At 38.5% G+C, this 16,735-nt stretch overlaps 1 protein-coding gene across 1 annotated transcript; it reads right to left on the bottom strand.

The window, feature by feature from the left end:
• Nucleotides 1-12,254: 12,254 nt before the first annotated feature.
• On the bottom strand, nt 12,255-16,370 carry ptgs2b (prostaglandin-endoperoxide synthase 2b). The gene is made up of 10 exons (XM_030082434.1): nt 16,310-16,370; nt 15,979-16,095; nt 15,742-15,885; nt 15,485-15,628; nt 15,084-15,265; nt 14,913-14,996; nt 14,584-14,830; nt 14,009-14,295; nt 13,763-13,910; nt 12,255-13,264 (listed from the first exon to the last, which is right to left on the bottom strand). Exons 1-10 carry the CDS (start codon nt 16,368-16,370, stop codon nt 12,852-12,854), a joined length of 1,827 nt encoding a protein of 608 aa, XP_029938294.1. The 3' UTR covers nt 12,255-12,851.
• Nucleotides 16,371-16,735: the final 365 nt, after the last annotated feature.

Raw genomic sequence — 16,735 nt, 5'->3', positions numbered from 1 at the left:
CATCGTCTTCATCAGAGTAATGTCAAGATAGCTGAAGGTCAGTTAGCAACAGGCAGCAGCATACACCAGACCAGAGATAAACTAAGTTTTTCATATCAAAATCATTTATTTATGTTTTTCAGATATTAGGAAAACAATGAAAAAACACTAAATTTTACATGTTTATGATTACTCAGAAGTTTTATAAATTGGAGTCAACTAACAATAATTATCTTGATGGCATCAACTTAAAAAGACTTTAAAACATCTTTTAATACATTGAAAACATCTTTCTTTGACTTTTAGACTACTATGGCAGTGTTTCTGAATAATTTTCATAGATTTAAGCAGTTCAGCACTGCCCGATCGCTGCCTGTTATTCAAGAATGTCGTCACCAATTTTAAACTTATTCGTTTTTTTTTCCCAGGAACAATCAGTCCATCCAGTAATCCATCCATCCATTCATCAGAATCTTTCGGTCCTTGAGTTTACTTTGAATTATTCACAGTAATTTTCCCAAAAGCTATATATTTTTTTGGGTATCTAGTCAGCTCTGTTGTACAGTGATACTGGGAAAAAAAAAAGAATGATTCATGTTGCCAGGAACCTCTTGAGAGAATATGTGTTCAAAGCCATTTGAAAACTGTGATTAACTTGACAGTTTTCCCATGATACTGTGTTCAAATTTCTTCACGATTCTCTTGCAATAACAACACGCTGAAGTTTACCCTCATAAGTAAACAACTGAAGGTTACGATGAAGTGCAGGTAGACTGGAGATGAGTTAAAATGAATTGACTGCTACAGAAAATGGTCTGAAAAACAAAGATGTTTTTTTTGCCTCACTGCTCTGTCTGTATTTGCGTTTGTTTGAAAGTAAGCACTACGAATGCACGACACTCCATTTTGATGAAGAGGGATTAGTAAGTACAGTAACCTTTGTCTCGCAAGTGATTCATTGTGGTTACAAGTTTTTCTTTCCTAAATGTTTTCCAGAGTTTAACACGGCACGAATGCCATGAGACCAAAGACAAATGACCAACAAGAGTTCTTTTATGTGTGATTGAGGAGGGAAATTATTGCTCTTTTTAAATTAAAAAGAAATTTTCTTTTGTAGTTTATCTTCCATCACTCCCAGTCATGCATCTATGCTCAAAGGAGGAAACCTTAATCATGCCGCAGCATGCCATCATTTTTGTGTTTGCTAAATTACATCTATAGTTAATTGATCAAAAAAAAGCGTCTTCAAACATTTTTACAAAATAAGGCTTGCTAAAATGTTAATTCTTCCTTTTCATGGGTCTACTCTAGGATCTTTAAAACATATAACTTAGAAATGGCTTTTCACAGCAAAGATCCAGCATTTCTTGCAAGTATCACCTCACATTGTCCGGCCGCGACCAGTGAAAAAATAATTAAAATAAAACTGAAATTTTCTAGTTTCCTTGTTTGCTTGTTCATTTAGTAGAAGAGCTGTCACTAGCTCAGCAGAAAGCTTGATAGCATATTGATTCTTGGAACCAGGTGCTTTGAAGCAGGGCATCTACTACATGTAGTGTTCCTCCATGACAAAGTTTCAGCCATGATGCCTCGTGAGAAAAGTAATACCTACGGTATATTGGACATACAGGGAAAAAAACAACTACCAACGGATGTATCATTAATCAGCAAAGTATTCAGCAAAATAAACATATACCAGTAACATAAATCAAAATTTAGTAAAGCCACTCAGTGGTCCTGATGCAGGTTATTGTCCGCTGCACCTCATTCGTTTCCATTAATAAATTGAATCTCATGGGTTTCCAGGAATCTCCAATTTTCTACAGCCAGTCTGCTTCGATTTTGTTTTAGCCCATTGAATCACATTTTTATGAGAGTTGACGACAGTTTTTCTTTGGTGCAAAACAATCTCAATTTCACACCCTTCACATCCGTTCTGCCAGTGTTACATAAAAATCTGCCTCTTAGTGATGCACATCTTTGATATATTACTTTAATAATTTCAGACCACAAATTTTACCACTGACACTCTATCAGCTCAATGAAAGGATTTACTTTTGTAATCATATATGTGTGTGTGTGTGTGTGTGTGTGTGCGTGTGTGTGTGTGTGTGTGTGTGTGTGTGTGTGTGTGTGTGTGTGTGTGTGTGTGTGTGTGTGTGTGTTGTGCAACATCAGATTTGTAGCGTGTGTAAGAGAGGGCGGGTGGGAGTGACCATAGTGGAGTCACCCACCTAATCTGTTCAGCCGGCATTACTATACTTTCATAATCTCTCATTCATTGATGTTAGTCATTCCACAATTATGCTGTTGCTTTGAACCGAGGGGCCACTTCAATGTTTCGGGCAATGAAGGGGAAAAACTGACGCATGCTTTAAAACCATTGCATTGTTTTGAATGCCACTTAATCTGCCACTGGGAGGAGCTGCAGGAGCACAGAGAAAATCAGGGGAAAAGTAAGGCTGTAAATCATAGACCAAATTAGTCAACAGCAAAAGGTGGATAGAAGACTCTTTCTAGCAGATGTTATGTGCCATTTAACAAAACATAATTACCAATAACACATCAGAGTCATAATTATCAACATTGATTTTATTTTCTGTTGTCTCTTGATATAAGCCTGCAGTCTTGAAACAACCATCATTTTTCTTGTTAAAAGCAGAATGAAAATGAACAAACAACAACCACACCAAAGCAAACCAAAAAAGAAGAAAAAAAAAACTAACGTCATTTTTGGGACACCACAGTATGACTGCTTTAAAATGTGATATTTAAACAGTTGATTCTCCAATTCCATTCCGTTTTATTTATAAAGCTCCAACAGTAAAATGGCTATTTCAGGATACTTTCACATCCAAAATGCAGAGAAGAACCCAGGAATCTAACATGAGGAAGCACTGCTGTGAATGGAGAGAAAAAAAGTCCCTTTTATGAGAAAGAAACGGAGCCAAAAAGAGAAATAACAATACAACAGAGAGTATCAACTAAATGAACTGACATCTATCTGCAAACGTAGACTTTTCAGTATGTGGATATTTGTGGATTGTACATCTTTCTGATGGATTCTGATAATTGAGAGGAAATTTTGCTTATGATGGTTCAAGCCTTAAACAAATGAGGCATGGTGCAGCAGTGGTTTGTGCCTCAAACAGGCAAAAAAGGTTGGGTTCAAATATGGCCCTGGTCTTTCTGTGTGGAGTTTCCATGTTCTCCCTGTGCATGAGCTTCCTCCTGGGACTCCCTCCACCAGTCTGTAAACATGCATGTGACCCTAAATTGTTCATAGGTGTGAACGTAAGTGTGTGTGGTTCTTTGACTGTGTATTTGCCATGTGGTGACCTGGCAACCAGCATATCCTGGACTTTCCCATAGCAAACTGAGATTGGCTCCAGCACAATGGAACCAATCTCAGTTTAACAACCTTAAACATAACAACATAGTATAGAAGATGGATGGATGGATGGTTATTGTGCACTATTATACAGTAACTATTGGGGACATAAAACAAAACTGCAACTTTCAGAAACTAACAAGATATACTTAAGCGTTGGGAAACAACTGAGATTTTATTTTTTAAAAGCTACCTTTGATTGGGGACATAGGTCAAACTTTTTGGAAAGAATGCCTCCCAGCCTGCATTCCTGAGTGTATATGACGTCTCAACACAGAGAATTTTGGTGGAAGCACCTTAGAGTGTTTGGCCGCATTGTTTCCCTTTGGCCTTATTGGCCTCGGACGTAGTATCTGACGGTGATTTGGAAAGACAAATACTTATATGGGAAAAGTAGAAAATATACTGTTCTAAATAAGTTTTTATCGGCTTTATTTTGAAATTGTCAACTATTTATTCTCCTGTTTTAATAGCCTTCTGTCTTTTAAATACTCTTATTTTCTTAGTGTCTTGTTCATTTACAGATACAAGATAAAATACAAAGATTATTCCTGATGAAATTAGATGTGATGTTGTGTTATTGCTCTGATATGTTACCTATGTTGAAATTAGGATCACCATGAAGTACATCGCTGGTTTTCTGAGGTTTCTGTGTGCATAAGTGCCAAATAGTTGTTGAACAACATGATCCATGACTTTTCGTTGCAACATGAGACCACACAAGGAAGTCTGATTTTACATGACGACATACTTTAAGTGCAGACTTAGTTACCTGTCACCAGACATGTTGTGACAACACAGAGATTACACATGTCATGGAAACATTTGCATCATCTTTTGTTTGTGGACAAAGACAAGCAGGGTCTTCCGGACATCCGCGATCCATATTGCTGCAGTGGAGCGTTAAATGTTATATATTCATAGATACAGTATAAAGCTCTCTTAAAGACACTTTGGAGGTTAAGCGAAGGCACAAGTTCAATTATTCATCATAACAAATGTTCACTTTGACAACAAAATAATAATAAAAAAAAAAAACTTCAGCTTTGTGTGGTCAGCTTTTGTTTTCAGCTTTACAAGATGGCAATACTTTCAACAGATCTCTCTCCACAAGTTACAACAATAACCAAGGTTTTCCCATCAAATTGCAATGATAGTCCCTTACGCCACTGAGCTATTCCTCTAGATTCTGTGTATAATATTTCACCATGTACACCGATTAACCAGCAATACAATACCTGTCGATATTGTTTTGCAGGAGCTGTTCAATCACACAAGATAAGTCACTGACTGAGATGTGGAGACACCTGATTACTAACGTGGGAATAAGACACCAGAAAATCACTGTCACCTCACATGTCAACAGCTACAGATCTTAGTCATTAATAGATACCTGACAACAACTCTGAACAACACTGGTACCAAAAGAGGAGTGTGACCTCACGTGCAGGTCACTTTGAGTGACACCATATGGCATTAAGAAGTGTATTCTGAAAACAGTGTACTTGACATTACTTCTGATTTTCTCTGAGGTGACAGGCTTTCAAGATGAAGCTCCTAAAAAAGAACTGTTTGCAGTGAGTGCTTAATAACGCTTGTAGTTCTGTAGAAAACCATTCAAACCTACCTGAAGCTCCATGATACTATACAGAGGGCCGGCCACACACACTTTGAGAAACAAGTTTTATATGAAATCACTCACACAGAAACTTCTGCAAATTAGTATCCTCACATAGCACGACAGGAAGTGTGTCCATTAAACTTGAAAGAGAGACACTCGCTCTTCTCTTGATTTTCCAGAGTATCAAAACAGGTCCTGCCTTGAATAAAAATGTAATTTAGCTCAGTTTTGCCCCCAAGTAAAAAATGAATATTGCTCATCAAAATTCCCAAAGTTCACTAAAAAGATGGCCACCTCAAAGTCACAAAGCTCTTTGAGCTGCCAGTCAACCAGTTGTGTCTTGTTAACAGAAAATCACATCCCATCATCTGAAACCACAAATTATCCGTTTATGTACATATTACACAAAGTATATTATTTCAGTTCTTTCGCTTTACTGGTGTTGAGAGATGTCGCTAATTTTAAAAAGGGGAAGATTCACAGAGGTCGTTTCCCACAGGCTGAGACGGTGAAGCAGTGGTTGGCAAACAAAATCAAGATTAGGAGTAATATTTTTAATTGTGTCAACTTTATTAGCATTTACGAACAAGCAACAACATTATGTAGGCATGCATACTTTTCTATGTACAGGTTAAAAGACCAAAGTGTGTGCACACCTGTGTTAACAAAAATCTGTCACCACCCTGAAAAGTTAAAGTTTTGCCAAATGCAAACATAGAACTATTTGAGCAGCTTAACTCTTTAATAAATGCCACAATTTTTCATTGGATATAGAGAAGGTGATCCCATGCTATGTAAAACCTAAACTTATAGTGCCTTTATTTCCTTTGTTTGACAGCTGTTTTAAACTGTCAGTTATAGAATATCATTGAATTGCTTTTACCCATAAGTCACATATTAAGACTAAATCCTGGCACAGGCTTGTTCTGTTTAAAGGTAACTACAAACTGAAATGTCAGTGGACGTTTCACTTCCAGTATGTTTATGAACATCAAAAAGAAGTGAGAGGCAACGACGACAAGAGGTGTGGAGAATGATTGTTTCTCACTTTGTGCACATCTGAGTTTTATTGCAGTTCTGTATTATCGCTGACCCTGACGAGCTGCTCATGAGCCTGGTTCTGCGAAGGTTTCTTCCTTTTAAAAAAGGGACTTTTTTCCTTTCAACAGGTGCTTTTGCTTGCTCATGTGGATCTGATGGGTTTTCTCTGTAAAAGAGCCTAGAAATGACTGTTGTATTTGACACTATAAAGCTGAATTGAACTGAACTGCATTGAATTGAACTGAATTCGTGCACTTAAGGCATATGGTACTGTCCCATTGTGAACTTAATTACACTGTTGCACCGCTGTTAAAATGCATCCATAATAAATATGGTGATCTGAAGTGCAGCAGACTGGCCGAATGTAGGGTACGTTACATCAGTTCACCACAGGGCAAACATAGACAGACAATAACAATTACACACACACACACACACACACACACACACACACACACACACACACACACACACACACACACACACACACACACACACACACACACACACACAAACACATATGTGCCTGCCTTCTGTCAATTTATTCTCACCAGTTACCGCGTGGCTGTGTTTGCACCATGGAAGGAATCTATGGAGTCCCCAGAGAAATCCCATATGTGAATAGGGACAACATGCAAACTGTGCACACTGGTCTGAATTCTAACCTGCAACCTTACTGCTGTGAGGCAAGAGTACTAGCCGGTATGCAACTATGCAGCCACTTGGGTGCAAACGAATTAAGTCAGTCGAAAATAAATCACAGACAGGTTTTGGGAAGAAAGAACACAGAAGAAATTGGGTTAAAAAGCTGGACAGAAGACGAGAAGACAGCTGTGCTTCAATCGTGAACAAGTTACAAATCTGCTTCAAAAGGCTTTTGTGTTAATGAATGGAGTAAGTGACACATTTGGACAAAATGTAGATTTCTATAATGTTTTGGTACACAGGAAGACCCCCTCAAAATCAATCTTTTCTTGGCATAGAGCTTCACTCACTGATCAACTTGTTTTGGGTTTTATCAGGTGTTTTGATCAATGCTGAAACATCCACATTGTTGTGTTTCTGAAAGTGCTCAAACATCAAAAAAAAAGAAGAAGAAGAAGAATATAGAACTAATGTGTTTATTTCAAAACAATAAGACTTGTGAATGGTCTTTTGATAGGACATCATTGGTCTAACCTGGATTTGAAAAGACTTCCTTTCCCGTAACAAAATCAGTGCTAAGCTCATGAGAACAATAGTTGAGGTTCCTGAGTTTCAAGTTTCAGAGAATGATCCTTATCAGTGTAAGTGCAGAACGTAGTAAACAGAGATCATCTCTAACATCTCTGGTATGTGAAGTGATTTACCATGTCTGCTTCTTTAGGGCCTCAAATGGTCATGTCCAACCTATAACTGTGATGAGTGTGTATGTCTGATGAGTAAGTGGCTGCTTGCAGTGAGTGTGTGTTGATCATCTGAAATGACTGCATGTTCATCTGATCACTATCAGTTTAACAGCTGTTTTTTTGTGTTTTTATTATGTTGTATTCTCATCCTGTGACATAGTGTTTTAGGTGAAGATGGTTTGTTTATACCTGTTTCACCATAAATGGCTCTGTTATTTGGTATTGTGGGATAGTTTCTGTGTGAGGGACGCTCCTGTGCTGTACTCGCTGGTGAAATATGCAGGCTGATCAGGAGTGGAAACAATGCCATACCAGAAATACCTCCTCGTCAAAAACACAGAACCAAACACAGAATGAGGGTTTGATCTTGGCAAAGAGTTGAGGACACAGAGCACGTTCACAAACTGTTCCCTCGCTCTCTTTCAGACATGTGCTCTCTTGTTTTTGTATATCATAATTCATATTTGCCTTCTGTCTGTATTGTCTACTACCTCTAAATCATTTATTATGCTTTTTTTTTTTTTTTACACAATTTATTGTGTTCCACTTTAACCACTACTACTATTAACATTTCCTACTGAATGCAAATTTTATTTCATAAATTTACAGATGTCAAAAGTTCATTTGTCAATCAAGAGTAAGACTAGACTCATAAGCAATCTAACCATCTGAAAAGAAATCATGAGATGCATTTCCAGCCACCTAGAGACTATGACCAAATATTTACCTGATTCTGAAGATGAGCAATTAGATGTAAATGAGTGTACACACAGAGGTCGATGAGGAGATGAACATGATTCATCTTCTTTGCTCAATCATTCAGTGTGTGTGTGTGTTTGTGTGTGTGTGTGTGTGTGTGTGTGTGTGACATTTTTCAGCTCTTGCCTTTTCCTACCTTCTTACTTTACAGTTTAAATCCTGTGTAATCTCCTTAGTGACACATTGACAGTTGGATCCTGACTTTCAGGATTATCTTCCACTTGTTTCTTTTTTAACGCATCAGGTTTAAAGTCTTAGGAATAATTGGCCAAGCCTAAAAAAAACATTACAGAGGTGTTGTTAATATGGAATCTTACCTGGCCAACAACTTATGTGCTTCAGGCTTTCCCTGACAACATTCACGATGAAGTGAACCTTTGTGTACTCTCAAAGGCATGGAGAAAATGCTGTTCGCATGAGTGTGTCAAGTGAAACTACCATCATTTCGAAACAATGACATCATTGATAATGACAAACGACGAGTTTTCCCATGGCGGCAGGATTGCCGTAACAGGAGCAAGACACCTGTGTAGCCTCAGCATAAGAAGTCACTTGATGAGCTCGAGGATATTCCTCCCACCCACACACAGTTGCATATTTCGGAATACTGATTATTTGGTTGGCTGCCATCACCAAGATGTGTGCTCATCTTTTTCTCTATTACATACAAACATTAAATTCACTTCCGTTGCAGTTCCAAATAACAAAGATTTCAGCACATGATTTTGATTTTGCTGTAAGAAAATTATTGTTGCTCTCAGTTTATTATCACTGTGTCAGAATTTAACTGTGTAAAGTCAAAAAGTCAAAGCAAATTTGTCAATTTATCCTTTGATTTTTCAAATGGTTGCTCTTCTGATCATGGATAACATGACACACCTCTTCACATAATGCCACTGCTGTAGGCATTTAAGGAGCTAGTAACTAATCGCTATTGTAAAAATCTGCAAATGTAAATTGCAATAAAAATAAATATTTTTTTTTTTCAATAAAACATGAGTGGACTAGTTACTTGGTAGCCATATATCATAAAAGATGGAACAAAGCTGATGTCACTGATGAGTAGCTTGTCACACATTATTTAAACTTCTGTTGGAAGAGCATCACGTTAATTCTGAATCTTGGTATCATATTGATATTAGTTGGCACTGAAATTAGGTTGTGTAAAACAGGGCATTGTTTTGTCTCTGTGCTGCAAGACAGGAGACATCTTTTCAAAGCTAACTGATTTAACCTCTGGAGAAGTGAACTTGAAAACAGATATCAGACTGACCTCCACAGTACTGACAGCTTTTACAAACAAGACACCCATGTGCACATACAGAATAATTAAAAACTAAGTATCTAGCTTCTAGTAACTTTTACTTGCAATCATTTTTTGATTGCATTTTTTGAAATGCATTTGCATATGGCTTTTTCTGTACATGTACATTATTTAAAGTTATAATACATGCAGCAGCTACTAACTTTCACACTTCTGTCTTCATTTGAAAGAAGAGCACATGTTTAAGCCACTGAGAAAGTGTTCATATCTGCTATAAATACCTAGGTATTTGGCAATCAGTGTTTTCTTGTTGTGGAGCTGGACGGTCAGTTTGTAACTCTAAACTGCCTGAAGGTAATGTTGTGTGTGAGTAATCATATCTGTCTTTGTGTTGGCTGTACGACAGGTTGGTGATCTGTGTAGAACATACTCTGCCTTTTGCTGGGTGGCAGCTGAACCCCTGTGACCCCCACTTAGGATGAATGTAGTTTGGATTGGATGTTTGCATGGTTCACATGCTGAGGTGACTCCTATAAGCTCCCAGTTGACCCCATTTACTGGCACCTGCAAGGCGTCACGTAACTCTGGTTTCAGTCGTAGTCTTCGCACCGTGTTTGGTTCCAGTGAGGTCCAGAAGCGGTCAAAAGGAAAACTCACACCGAGTTCCGCTTGATGTTCTCCCGCTCCAGGGCCCACCGCCTGCCCATGCTCATTACTCCCACACAAAGCAAGATGTGTTCCAATGCTCAAACTCATAGATTGGGATCTGAGCATGCCACACATTCATACACAATGGAATAATAATACTCACCCTCCGGCAAATGACGGTGCGACAGTGAGGAAAACAAATAATGTGCACACATAATTAGGTCATTTTCATGCCATGATGGACCGAGTGCCTCTGACAGGAGGAATCCTATGCCTCATCCTTTGAAGCTCAGGACAAAAGTTCTGCGTTGGAGGAGTTGCCATCCCTTAGTTTCAGTTGAAATGACAATCGATGCACATGACTTAATTAATGTGATTTCCTCACTTGCGTGTGTGTGTGTGTATGTGTGACTGAAACCCTCATTGACCAGCATGAAAGGAGAGAGTAAATGCGGTCCCTGTATCAGTTGTAAGAAATGTATGAATGGATGGGAAAATTTGGCTGGTCTGTGTTTAGAAGGGATAAAGTCTGGTGACTTGACTCACCGCTCTGCGCTACTGGTAACGTCAACATTCCTTCCACAGAGTTTGTTTTGGAGTGAGCACAGGAGAAATAATACAACATCATTCCTCCGTCAGACCACCAGCCAGTGTTCATGAGGCAGGGTTTCCTGTATGCTTTTGAACCGGGTGTGATTCCTCACACCTCATATACAGTAAATGCTGTTTTTTTTTTTCCATCCTTCATGTATTTCCCAGAAAGGTGTCGGGTATCTGAACTTTTGGGAAGTTTTGCAGTTCCGGGAGAACTATGAAAGACAGTGCACCGCAGTTTTCCGATTTCTTTACTGTTAAGCACCATAAAATATGTGTTATATACTAAAATCAAGAAGCTTGTTTTTCTACCCACAGCTTATCTGTAAAGAAAGGAGATCCGGTCCTGTTACCTCATGTCATGCAGCCCTCTTCAAGCTTGACAAGTGCGTACATGTTTTATCTCTTCGGTTGAAAGTAAAAGCTCTCCAGCTTCATGTCATGCATGAGCGTCCCTGTTTAAAGAAGACCAAAGGCACAGTCAGCAAGAACTGAACTAAGTTTAAGGAATAGACTTCATTTCCTCACAGTCACTTGAGCAGCAACGTTCAATGTTTGCTGCACTCTCTGAGCTAAGAAAACAATCTTCCTTTACAGACAATAATCAAGGAACTGTTAACAGTTTGCAATGTTTATAATATTCATTATAGAGTTTATTCTCAATCTTGGGATGAAAAAAAAAAAAAAAAAAACAGAGAGAGGGAGACAGAAAGCTCCTTTTTCCAGAATAGGACCTTATCTAATGATCTTCTCTGGTAAAGACAGAGGTGTTTTAGGATTAAACTTCATTCTTTCTCTTTTAATCACTAAAAAAATCACAACAATTTGCTGGCTGACAGCAGTTTAACCTGTTATACACACTTTCTGATGGATATAAAGAAAAACAGGTAAATAGAACACTCAGAGTACATCTTTAAACAGCTATTATAATTTTTTTTTTAGATAAATAAAATAAGAATAACTGCCCCATGCTTTCAGAGTTTCTTACACATAGCAGTGACACAATACAAAGGAAATAGGATTCGTAAAATTGGATAACAGTCTTTATCTTCTGCTAATTTTTTTGTTAGTTTTTAGTTGTATCAGGGTTAGAAATAACTGCTGACATTTCCTTTTTGGAAAATCATTTGAAGTTTCAAATCTGAATAAAATGTCAGGACACACATTTAACCTTTTGAAATAATCATACAACTCGCCAGCCCTTCTTGTAAATTTTTTTTAGTGTCTGGTGAGTCGCCACGTCTTGTCTGTTGGACAAGATCAGGGTGTAATTCTCAGACAAAACAGAAAAATTGTGCGAGACAGTGAGGTGAAAGTGATTCATAAAATTCATGCATCCATATAAAATGACTCAGAGTTGATTATGCAAGATCTTAAGAGGTTTGTGAGCACTAACATTTTTTAAGTTTGCCTATTTTTCTTTTATCATTGTTTCTTGTTGTTACCGTACAACAAGTGGAAGCATTATCATGTTTGCAAAAAAGTAACTGCGGTCATTTGAGTGATTGCTTTCAATTCCTCATCATCAGAAACACAAAGTGAAAACAGTTATTTTCATAGAAATGTCAATCATTTCTGCTCAGCTTTTATTGTGATTCATTTTTCAAGTCAGCAGGCATTGAATACAACAATTTCTATGGAACAAGGCACTTCTAAAAGTTCTTAGCATTTTAAATTACCCTCACAATCCACAGATAGAAAGTAGGAATGTTTTTTCATATGTCTGAAATAAATTCAACACAGTATTTGTGAATGTCAGTACTAAACTGCGCCACTACACTGGACCCCATAAGCCTCTACAGATGTGTACTTGAAAAGCATTTAAGTCCATGTACATAAATAGAAGTGTAACAGCTAAACTCAGGAAACATTTAGAGTGTAAGGCACATAAATGCAGAGTCAAAACTGTAAACTAGTATTCAAGTATCAAGTTGCAGTGACTGAGGTTATTTTTGTGACAATAACTTACAATACAATGAATCTCTCAATAAATAAACATAAGACTTTCTTTGTAAAAACCAAATGAAACAAATACAAATATGAGCAGAATTACACAGAAAATATGTTTTTTTAATTTTTATAGTATACTATAAATAACATTAGAATAAATATAAAATAAATAAATAAATATTATTTTATAACCTAATAAAAATATTTGTTGAAAAATTAGAGCTCAGTAGTTCTTTCTTTCAAAATGACAGTGGGGTTGATATCACTGCCGCCCGAGTGTGACGTGCTTGAGTTGATGATCATGGAGCCCGTCTCTTTAACATCTGGCACATGAAAGGAAGCCAAAGGACAGGGACCCCGCACGTTATTGCAGACAAGCTTCTGCAGGGACGCAGTGTTGACGATGCTGAATCCCACGCTGCCTCCGAATGTGCTCGGTTTCCAGTATTCAGGGGAGCAGATTGGGTTTCCCATCAAGCCCTTGAGGGAGTAAGGCGCCCCCATCTCCACCATCGTCTCCCCGAAGATAGCGTTGGTTCTAGGTTTCTCCACCAGCAGGCCAGGGTAGAGTTCCACGGCGTCGATGTGCCCGTACATCTCCTCCAGCACAGAGGCCATTTCTTTCTCGCCTGAACAGAATAAAATGAAGAAAAATTAGGAATGTCACACTGACTCAACTTGCAGCTGCAGTAAATATAACAGTTTTGATTATATTTCTTTTTTACTATGGCCTGGCCGCCTCTTCAACAACATTACTACTGTTTTTTTTACCGTTACATCTCAGTAGGTTTATCAACATAAAATCCTAATGTTTTGAGAAATTAAAATCCTCTCCTCCAAAATAGGAGGTCTGTTTATATCTCCTTCTCTGTGATGACACTCTGCTTACACTAGTAAAGAAGGAATGAACATCTGGCTCTTAGAAGCACGGAAATAAATATCTAACTTTCAAAGCTGCTGGTAACCAAAACTGAGTCCAAACTACTTCCGTAATCATAAGTGAACAATGGCTGGCCTTAACTGCAGCTTTTGGAAATATTTTTCAGCCTCATTTTCCGGCATGATACCCTGCCATTGAAGTAAGTTTTTTGTATCAAGTTCAGTGAGTGATCTTTAATTTGTCTCACCTGTTAAGTCTTCAAATGAACTGTAGGGTTTCAGGAAAAACCGTTTCCGGTAGGCATTCATCGACTGGTATCGCATTTGCCGACTGTGCTCGATGGACTTCATGGCCACGTACAAGACAGCTCCTGGGACATTTCTACCGCCGGCAACCTGACAACGTGAAAGAAAGGTTAAGAAGGTCTTCCAAGCTGCAGTAATGTAACAGTCTCACTCTGATATGTTACTTTAAGGGTTGAAATAGTTCTTACCCGTCCAGCAATCTGTTTGGAGAATGACTCCACAAGGTTGCTGATGCCGTGCTCTGTCACAACAGAGGTGTTGAAGACAAACTGCTTGTAGCTGTAATCTTTCTCCTCAATGTGGAAACTATCGGGCATCAGAGGGTGCCAGTGGTACAAGGTGTTGAACTCAGATGCGATGCGGTTCTGGTACTGGAAACGCTGGTTAAAAAGCAGCTCAGGGTCGAACTTGAGCTTCAAGTTGTATCCACTCAAATGTTGTACATAGTCTTCAATCACAATCTTGATGGTCTCGCCTATAGGACAAACAATTAAAAGAAAAAGAAAAAGGGGACGTTAAAATTGCGTTCCTACTAGTTATGTTTGATTAATGTGATGTGGTGCGCAATACAATAAATTATATATAAAAATTACTTCCTTCTGTTGTGAATGCTACAGTGTTACTGGTTAATAATTACAGCAATAAAAAGTACAACTTCTTCTACTGAAACTGTCCTCCCCGGCAACTCCACTTAGTTAAAGCGTATTCTTTTCAGAGCAGCAATTTCTAGATAAGTTCTTTGCTGATGTAAAAATATTCATACCAATCAGGATGAGCCGTGTGGTCTGGAAAAGCCTCTCATCATCCCAGTCAGGGTGAATCTCCTTCAGCACGTCACACACTCTGTTGTGTTCACGAAGCCAGATTGTGGCGTACATCATCAGACCCGGGACCAGACCGAAGGCCTCGTGGCCAACAGCGAAGCGGTGGGATTCTGGGACATGAGGAGGATAGTGCATGTCCACGCCAATTTCCTTCACTGTTGGAGGGTAAACCTCTCCATCCAGAATCTGTAGAGTTGTGAAGCAAATGTGAGCTGCCTGTGGTCTGAAGGGATTTGGATGTCTGAACAACAGCTGGTTTGTTTCATACCTGATACTTGAGTTTGCCGTCTTTGAAGAGTCTGAGCTTGTGTTGTTTCTCCAAGTTGTCTCCATAAATGTGGTTTAGGTCCACCTGAAAGAGTAAACCACATCCATTAGACATATGTAGCCACTTTTCTTCCTCAAACTGAGTCTTTTTCTACTCTGATGCTGTACTCACCCCGTGACCCTTAGCCTGGGTAAAAGCAGGTCCTCTCTTCATATCAGATTTGAAGAACTGGTGTGTAAAATGCTGTGCAAAAAATGCAAACAACAAGCTGGTGCCTTGTGGATCCGGAATAAACTGCCTTCTCATCAGGAGTTTTTCAGCCAAAACTTTTATGTCGGGCAGTTCCTTTTTACCTGGAAACAAAAGTATTTTTTGTTGTTACAGAAACCAGCATAAAAAATGCATCTTTTTTTCTAGAAACTAATTAATTTAAGATTTGCCAAAGAACATTTTCTTGATTCCTGAATAAAACTTTTTTTTTAATTCACAGTTCCAATGATGTAACAGATCAAGGCCAACCCATTATTTAAAAATCTGACAAAACTGGTTTGCTAAATGCAAAGTGTACTCACCTACTACTCCCATAGGTGTTGGGCAATCCTCTGGCACAGGGGGGAGGGTACGTGTATAGTAGGAAAGATTGGAGTAGGCTTCCCAGCTTTTGTAACCATAATCCGCATTAAAGGTTGGAGGACTGTCAATGAAGTGGGATCGAGCTAAAGTGGGGAGAAGGAAAAATCATATTATATCTTAATTTTACATGAACTGTACAGCTGATACTAATGGTTTAATGTGTTACAGAGAAACTTCCACAGCTAAGGAGACCTACATGTCAGCACATATCTCATGATGCCGTCCCTCAGAAATGAGATGCTGTTGATGATGTTCCACAAGCCTTTAAAATGTGTGAGGAGATAGTGGATGGTGTTGGGCGATGGTTTCAGGGATACTTTGATCCAGGTGAGGAATTCAGCTGTCAGAAGCCAAGAAGTAAAATGAATCAATAGAACAAAACAGATACGCCCTTACATTTGAAATTCAACTCATGTGTGCTCGTCATACTTACGAGTTGTGCAGTTTTGTCCATAATAGCCTGTACGTGTGCAGTCACACTCATAATTATCTGAGCCCATTGCTGTGCAAACACCCCTGTTCTGGCATGGCTCTGAGCAACATGGGTTACCTGTGTGAGGAGAAAGTTGGACATTGATTAACAATTCAACATAAAAATATCAAACTGGTCTGAAGATATTAAGGATATTAATCAAAACACATTTTATTCTTATTGAATGATAATTTTAAAAAAAACAATATCTCGGCCAGGACTCGTCATACTTGATTTTAAGGGTTATATCATCAGATTAACATTTGTAGAATGAAAAGTTTCTCTCTCTTACCTCCTTCGCAGACAAGAAAACCCAGTGCCAACAGGAAAACAGTAAATGTGAGTCTGTTCATGCTCCAAAAGAATGTGGTCAGAGTCTTTTCTCTCAGTTTTTCTCGTGGCTCCTCTCCTCCGCGGCGCCGTCGCTGTCAGGCTGAGGTTTTGTTCTGTTCAAACCTGCTCGCGATTCTTTTTATGTGCGTTCCTGCAGTGACGTCATCGAAATTTTTCCTCTCTCTCTGTTATGAATGGCCTGAGCGGTGCGTCCCAAACTATCTGAACAACGGAGTCTCGTCTCTTTCACAACCCAAGCTGCTTATTCACAGTCATTGATATATTTTTTTCCCTGAATGGCTTTTTCTTGATAATCACCAAATTTTCACAAAGTCATTTTTATCAACAGTCCATTCAGGTGTGAACTTTACTCTTGTTATTTCCA

Source organism: Salarias fasciatus, chromosome 23 (assembly GCF_902148845.1).
Source record: "Salarias fasciatus chromosome 23, fSalaFa1.1, whole genome shotgun sequence".
Lineage (NCBI taxonomy): Eukaryota > Metazoa > Chordata > Actinopteri > Blenniiformes > Blenniidae > Salarias > Salarias fasciatus.
This window is presented reverse-complemented; position numbering and strand designations above follow the sequence as displayed.

What these genes read in the sequence shown, in the direction of transcription:
- ptgs2b (XM_030082434.1), bottom strand. Translation starts at nt 16,370, where the DNA reads ATGAACAGACTCACATTTACTGTTTTCCTGTTGGCACTGGGTTTTCTT. An exon ending in CATGAGATATGTGCTGACAT is followed by an intron (nt 15,629 to 15,741) that starts GTAGGTCTCCTT and finishes TCCCCACTTTAG; the next exon opens with CTCGATCCCACTTCATTGAC. An exon ending in TTCATTTGAAGACTTAACAG is followed by an intron (nt 13,265 to 13,762) that starts GTGAGACAAATT and finishes TATTCTGTTCAG; the next exon opens with GCGAGAAAGAAATGGCCTCT.